We start from the raw sequence: 7,708 nt of genomic DNA, 5'->3' as shown, positions 1-7,708 counted from the left end.
AAGGTCACATGGGAACAGACCCTCTATTATATCATTTGTCCATCCAAGGACTTATATCTGTGTAGTGTTTCATCATCTGTTCCTATGCTTCAGAATTAAGGTTATGGGAAGGTTAAAAAAGTTATACTAAAAAAACATTCTATGTTAATAAAATCTATTGGTTGAACGTGGCGGCCTTGAGTGAAATAAGAGGGCCATATATTCAGACAGATACAGAGAGTCTGATGAACTTCCCTGAAAGCAAAATAAATCAAAGTGAAAGCACTTCACTCAATATTCAGGTCGACACTATTCACTAGAACACACAAAATCGATGCTACTTTAGGGCAGTTTTAGTGTAAAGACCAGGAAAGGGGAGGCAGGTAGCCTAGTGGTTAGAGCATTGGGCCAGTACTCTGCTGTTAGGGGAGGCAGGTAGCCTAGTGGTTAGAGCATTGGGCCAGTGACCGCAAGGTTGCTGGATCAAATCCACAAGCTGACAAGGTAAAAATGTGTCATTCTGCCCCTGAACAAGGCAGTTAACCCACTGTTTCACAGTAGACTGTCATTGTAAATAAGAAATTGTTCTTAACTGACTTGCCTAGTTAAATAAAAATACAACCGGGTGAACACAGCAAGACCCAATTCATGTTTTCATACTATAGCTAATACAGCTTTATTGTTAGGCTACATACACTAAATTTATAATAGGCTGACTCGTCACAACTTCCTTAGGACATTGACATTCTGAAAGGGGCGGGGTTTAGAGCCCGTAGCACACAAAGGGGCGTGTCCATACAGGGTGGAAATAAATAGGTAGCCCAGCTATGACAGTCCCCACTCACACCCGAAAGTCGTAAGACAGGATTGAGGCATCTCACAAACGGTAAATGACCAACCAACGGCTACATTAGGATATTTAACTACATTAAATGGCTGGGGATAATATGGGCCTAGATTGCAACAAGATTAGGGATTGTCAAGCCAAAAACTGACAACCTTTCGATTGTTTGGTTTATTCTAAGACTTGTTTCATGCGTGACCATTTATTTAAGCTTTAGAAAAGATTATTCAAACCTCGTTAAAGTCACTTCAATCTGCCGTGATTGAACTCTGAGTCCGTGACGCAAAGTTTAGTTAGACTTTCAAAGTTCATAACTGTTGCTTAAATAGACTATCACACATGTTATTCCAGATTAAAACATTTTGCTGTGCTTTTAAATGCAACTTTTCTTCTTTGCATGAACTTACTATGAGTTGCAGACATTTGATGTGTAGATACTGTTCAGATAAGTTATCTATTCTAGGGAACCTATGGCATACTCTATTATTCTCTTATGCTATGCTATGTTCTCTGTGCCTCTGCTTACCTTAAAGCTGTAACTCGGCTGCAATGTTCTATGCCATAAAGTATGGAAATCCCCAGAAATCATAATGGATGGTCAATATTTGTTTTAATAGCTAATGTCTCTCCTTCTCCCCCCACAGAGGACTAGACCAACTCAGGCAAAATGGTGAAAGTAGGTGTCAATGGGTAAGACACATTTTCATTTAACCCCTTAACACAACACACACAATCTAACAATGTATCACCCCCACACACACAGGGTTAGAATCTCCTACTCTGGCTTGACCTAGTGCAGAGCTTACGCTTTTGAACCAGATATCTATTTGAAATGGCAATCTCGCTAATCTCAATTAATAAAAACAAAAATATAGGAATGAATACAATCAAGATTTCATTACGTCATTCCTTACTAATGGCTGTACCCTGGTAACCTCACACAGGGAGTACTGATGCCCCTTCGAAAGGACCCGCCCTGTTTGCGAGAAACACACAAGTTTCATATGATGCGCAAGTCATCCCCGATGATGTGTGGTATTCAGACGAGCCCTGAGAGGAGCTTGGCTTACATGACCCTCCTCTCTGTATCCTCTTGTGCCAGTCTTTTTTTAGCCAGGCACACTTTGGAGGAAAGATCAGGGGTACAGTAGTGTCTTGTTGACATTCTGAACCATCAGAACATTTTAATATCTGTCTTACTCTAAACTAGCTCGGTGACTAAAGAGCAGGAACTGTGTAAAGACTTGTGTTTTGCAGAAGGCACACTCTGGTTAGCAGAACAGACACACATCCAGGGACGGTCACTCTGGTGGTCTCTTGTTCTCTGTGATGTTTTCACTAGTAGACAAGTGACCCCCTTGTGCTTAGTTAAATAGAACAGTTTTATTGTCCAGTCTACAGTTGAAAATGTATCTTTGGCCTCACTACTCACATATGTGAGGGGGATCTGCAGTTCCCCCTCTCCTATCCTCTTCGCCTCCCCTCCACCTCTCGGAGGACAGTGTGTATCAGAGCCTGTCTGTCTGTGAACCTGATTTTTCTAGTTAAAAAGTAACTACTAATCAAACAGGCCTCTCACTTCATGGGGGAGGATTACCACATGAGGGGCAGACAGGACTTTACTCCACAGAGAGTGAAGCCTCAGTCCTGCCGTGATACACACCTCCCTGAACCCTGTCCTCTTTCTCTGGAAATACAGTACTTCGAGGTCACATGTTCATTTGAGATTTCTCTGAAAGCTCTTTATATCCAGCCTTCAATCTTTTGCTTCAGGTGCTACCTGAATGTTGTGGAACAGAAATGTCAGTTCAGTTGTATACATGACATTTCTATTTGCGACCTTTGAAACATGGCTCCCTACTGAGTAAGGCACCAGCTGTTACATTAGAATACAGGAGAGACAGATGTGGTAGTCCCCCAACTTCATTTGTTTTTCAATAGCGAGAGGTTTATGAAATTCCGTAGTATTGTTGAGGACTGGGTGTGACATCAATGATTAATGGAATGAATCGTCTTGTCCCCCAGATTCGGCCGTATCGGGCGTCTGGTGACCCGTGCTGCATTCCACTCCAAGAAGGGAGTTGAGATTGTGGCCATCAACGACCCCTTCATCGACCTGGACTACATGGTGAGTAGCCTAAAGCCTACAATGGACCAGGGACTTCTAGCCCACTGAATCAGTAGAAAAATGTACTGATCCCTGACATGTATAAAGTAAGGTTTTAAGACTTAGTGAAATATTTAGCTTATGTATAGATGACTTCTTCACCCTAACTTATTAAGTGGTTTCATTAACTTCAAGACCTTTGAATGTTGCTGTCACCCTGACACCCTCAATGAACAAACCAAGGCCCTGTCATAACTTAGGATCTATTAACAATAGGCCAAGAGACTCACTTCCTCCTCCCTCTTCAGGTCTACATGTTCAAGTATGACTCCACCCACGGACGTTTCCACGGTGAGGTCAAGGCTGAGGGTGGCAAGCTGGTCATCGATGGACACAAAATCACTGTGTTCCACGAGTGAGTTCATTCATTTAGTAACAAATAAGTCACTTTTTTTTCCCACATCGAAAAAAAATCATACAAATCAGGTCCGCATCTGTAGAATATGCAGGAGAGACCTGAAGTCCCTTGTGGCCTTATGAAATGGCGCCCTCTTGTGGAATCATAACAATATAAATGATAGTCTATTAGTCTATGGTGCTCTGCTTCCTCATAACATAACCCTGAACCTCTTCTCTCTCTCGTTCTCAGGAGAGACCCAGCTAACATCAAGTGGGGAGATGCTGGTGCCACCTATGTAGTTGAGTCAACAGGTGTTTTCACCACCATTGAGAAGGCCTCTGTAAGTATCCCCATCAGTAGACACAGCATCCAGAACTGTATGATATGGGAATATCATTAGAACAGAAATGACTCCTTTATAACATGACTTTACCCATCAGGCTTAACCTGCATGTGGTGCATTATGTTGAATGCATACAATAAACTAGGCAACCACATTTAACCAGGCTACAAAAAATGTGGTACTGGACTAACATCTCTCCCTCCTCCTCCAGACCCATCTGAAGGGCGGTGCCAAGAGGGTTGTCATCTCTGCTCCCAGCGCTGATGCACCCATGTTTGTCATGGGCGTCAACCACGAGAAGTACGACAACTCCCTCAAGGTTGTCAGGTGAGACCTTCTTCCCTCCGACTCAACACACACTCCCTCCACTTAACAGATACTATCTGCAGCACCTGGCTATTCTGTTGCGGTTCAGACTATAATTTAGCATGTCTCTCTCCACAGCAACGCTTCATGCACAACCAACTGCCTGGCTCCCCTGGCCAAGGTCATCCACGATAACTACCACATCATTGAGGGTCTGATGGTACGGATTTAAACAACACCTGGGAACAATCACCTAGAGAGGGCTTACTCTGACATAACGACAGGTTTCACACCGACACACAACACCTGGGAACAATCACCTAGAGAGGGCATACTCTGACATAACGACAGGTTTCACACCGACACAAAACACTAACAGTACAAGGGATGGACTGTTTTTAAGATCACCAACACACCATCTCTGTTTTTCTTATCCAGCCGTCCCCCACTACCACCTCTGTACCTCCTTAATGTGGATCACACCTCTCTCATCTCCCTTCACTTCCCATCTCTCTCTCAGAGCACCGTTCACGCCGTCACCGCCACCCAGAAGACTGTTGATGGTCCTTCTGGAAAGCTGTGGAGGGATGGACGTGGTGCCAGCCAGAACATCATCCCTGCCTCCACCGGAGCAGCCAAGGCTGTTGGCAAGGTCATCCCCGAGCTGAACGGGTCAGTACCACAACCTCTAAATAACTAATAACAACCAGTAAAACAAGACACAATTATAATACTCGTATCAGAAGTTCACAACCTCTAACTAGACACCAGTAAAACACTATGATACAGCTGTACATTTACTTGTGACAACTTCTAACTAGACCAGTAACACATTTATAACACTAGTCTGCCACTACTACAGTTTTCCATCAACAGTAAAATGTATAGCAATGAAACAGACATTTGTCTAAGAACCAGTCATTTATTATGTCTGTATATCAAACTGTAGAGGAGTATGTTTAACTTTGACCTTATGCTGCGGTCACCCCCTCTTCTTCCTCACAGCAAGATCACTGGCATGGCCTTCCGTGTCCCCACCCCCAACGTCTCAGTGGTGGACCTGACCGTCCGTCTGGAGAAGCCTGTGAGTAGCCCCTCCCCCTGCCTTACATGTCTGTCTCTATGGTGTACCTTACCTGCCAATAGAATCAAAAATATCACTGTCCTAGGACTAGTTGTTAGACACAGTGACCACATCTTTAAATAAAGTTAGCAGTAAAGCCCATTGTTGAGTAGACAAGACAATGCTTTAATTGATACATGATTAGTTAGCATTGTAAATTTAGGAACAATTTGACAACCCACCTCTTGTTTCCTTGAACCACAGGCCAGCTACGACGCCATCAAGAAGGTTGTCAAGGCTGCTGCCGATGGACCCATGAAGGGAATTCTTGGATACACAGAGCAACAGGTTGTCTCTTCAGACTTCAACGGCGACACCCACTCCTCCATCTTTGATGCCGGCGCTGGCATTGCTCTGAACGACCACTTCGTCAAGCTGGTTACATGGTACGCATTCATCCTCTGCAAATATACACGCGAACACACCTACACATTCTTGTTGAGTGAAGAAACCTGACCGTGTCTCTCCTCTCTCCCCAGGTATGACAATGAGTTTGGCTACAGCAACCGCGTCATTGACCTGATGGCTCACATGGCCACCAAGGAGTAAAGCAACCAACCAAACCCTACTGCGCTACGTCATGTGACCACATATTTCCCATTCGATTGGACTATCGCCCTTGCCATGAGAAAGTTACCTGCATTAAACAAATAACTAACAATCACAACTAATTTATTTTTGTATTGTAAAGCCCCTGTTCTGGTCTTGTGAAAGGTGAGATGGAATCTGGGTGTGAAGAGATTTACTCTGTTTGTTGCACTGAACCTGCTTCATTCAGAAGCGGAATAAAAGTCCTCTGAGTAAATATGGCTTCTTGTTTTTCACTTGATGGGACAAAAGGAAAATGATTTAGTATATAAATGTTGATAATGGGAAAGGACAAACTCTTAAATAATTCCTTGTTATTTCTATTAAGCTAAGGAACCTGACGTGATCGACCACTCATACACAATGGAAACACTATACAACACAATTATTCCTGACCCTGGGTACATAGGAGTAGTTTAGGTACAGTATCTATACAATGAGGTTGCTCTGTAAACTAAAACATCTATCTGAATGTTCTCACTCTGATGCTAGAATATATCTGATCCGTTTACTCTTGTAAGAATCTGTGCATTTGACAGAACCAGGATTTCAAACAACCCAGACACTTTCATTTCAGTTCTATGATCGCGTCACTTCCTCTGCCAGTTCTCTCTTCTCGACTCAAACGTTTATTGGTCGTGTCCACAGATTTGCAGATGTTATTGCAGGTGCAGCGACATTCTTGTTTTCAGCTCCAACAGTGTAATACGTAGCAATGCACAGAATCTTAAAGGTAGAAATTAATACATTTGTGTCCAATCAAACCCTTTCTGCACAGTTTCCTTTTCCATCAGTGTTAAATTCTCTTATTTTTCTCTCCCCCTTCCTGAGATGAATCATTATTTCTCTCTACACCCCCCTCAGTTCTGTTCAATACCTGCTCCATTTGTTAAGCCAAGGGTGTTCTGGCATGACTAACTAAAGTTGACAATGGCCGACCATTATGATTACGCAATTGGCCTTCATAAAATATTCCCAATCGATGGTATTGACAAGGGAAGAGAGGTAAGCCAACTCCACTGGGCTTTACTTTTCTGAGACCAACAACCTCTAGGGGTTTCACAGCATGGTGGTCCTATGGGGGCTGCAGGAGGCTTAATGACCAGCGTGATTGCAGCCAACTTGACAGTGTGTGTATCAGGTGCTTTAGGTGGACTTGTGGTGCCTATAGAGAATGTAGGGAGGTTTTCATACTTTCACTTTACTTCACTATAGTTGACTTGGTGCTTAGTGGACAGAAGGGCTTAGAGAACACTGGGTGTCCATCATACTAATTGATAATCATAAGTCATTCGTTTTTCAAATGAACCACTTAAGTATAAGTAATGAATTAGTGTCTGTTAGCTTTAATGAGTGAAAATGCTGTCACATGTTCTACTAGTGACTAACACACAGCATTTCTTCCTGGACTAAGGTGTGAGTCAACAGGAGAGAGAACATGTTGATGGCTGAACACCTACTGCTACACACCAAGGCATCCTCTGATCGTAAAGCTGAGCCTCTAAACATACAGTTTATTGTAACCTTTCAAGTCAGACTTGTGTGTGTGTAGGTAGACTTTAAGCCCCATAAGAGCAGGCTTGAAGATCAGGTTAATGTTGTAGTTCAGTTTGCAGCCAGTAAGCTATGTATTTATTTCAACATCCCAGTGTCTAATATCTCTCTCACATCATGCTCAGACAAGGCAGTCAGTAAGAGAAGGATTATTCTCCTGTAGTCAGATCACCATCTATCCAAATCTTATTGAAGAGAAGACGTGTGTCTCCTGGGTGTTGTTGCTCTCATTGTTAGACGCAGACACATACAAATTATGAGTCAGTTACATGTGTGCTCTTATTATATCACAATTGGTGATATCTCTTCTACGGCATTCAGTTTAAACAATGGATAGAGAGATAAAGAGTGACAGAGATACAGAGAGAGAGAGAGAGAGAGAGAGAGAGCATGGAAGAGAGAAAGAGGGTGAGAGCATAGAAGAGAGAGAAAGAGATTGATGAGAGTGAGAGAGAGAGAGAGAG

The 7,708-nt window shown here is 43.0% G+C and overlaps 1 protein-coding gene across 1 annotated transcript; it reads left to right on the top strand.

Annotated features, from left to right (window-relative positions):
* Window positions 1-762: 762 nt before the first annotated feature.
* On the top strand, window positions 763-5,907 carry LOC112222720 (glyceraldehyde-3-phosphate dehydrogenase). Its single transcript, XM_024385445.2, has 11 exons — window positions 763-865; window positions 1,468-1,513; window positions 2,849-2,951; window positions 3,239-3,345; window positions 3,580-3,670; window positions 3,885-4,000; window positions 4,118-4,199; window positions 4,500-4,651; window positions 4,985-5,063; window positions 5,307-5,488; window positions 5,582-5,907. Exons 2-11 carry the CDS (start codon window positions 1,491-1,493, stop codon window positions 5,649-5,651), a joined length of 1,005 nt encoding a protein of 334 aa, XP_024241213.1. The 5' UTR covers window positions 763-865; window positions 1,468-1,490; the 3' UTR covers window positions 5,652-5,907.
* Window positions 5,908-7,708: the final 1,801 nt, after the last annotated feature.

This window comes from Oncorhynchus tshawytscha, linkage group LG23, assembly GCF_018296145.1.
Source record: "Oncorhynchus tshawytscha isolate Ot180627B linkage group LG23, Otsh_v2.0, whole genome shotgun sequence".
Taxonomy (NCBI): domain Eukaryota; kingdom Metazoa; phylum Chordata; class Actinopteri; order Salmoniformes; family Salmonidae; genus Oncorhynchus; species Oncorhynchus tshawytscha.
Note: the sequence above shows the minus strand (reverse complement) of the source record. Positions and strands in the feature narration are given on the sequence as shown.

Bases quoted from the DNA above. Each gene is read 5' to 3' on its own strand.
- LOC112222720 (XM_024385445.2), top strand. From the start codon at position 1,491: ATGGTGAAAGTAGGTGTCAATGG. The intron at 1,514-2,848 runs GTAAGACACATT...CTTGTCCCCCAG, and splicing joins GTGAAAGTAGGTGTCAATGG to ATTCGGCCGTATCGGGCGTC. The intron at 5,489-5,581 runs GTACGCATTCAT...CTCTCTCCCCAG, and splicing joins TTCGTCAAGCTGGTTACATG to GTATGACAATGAGTTTGGCT.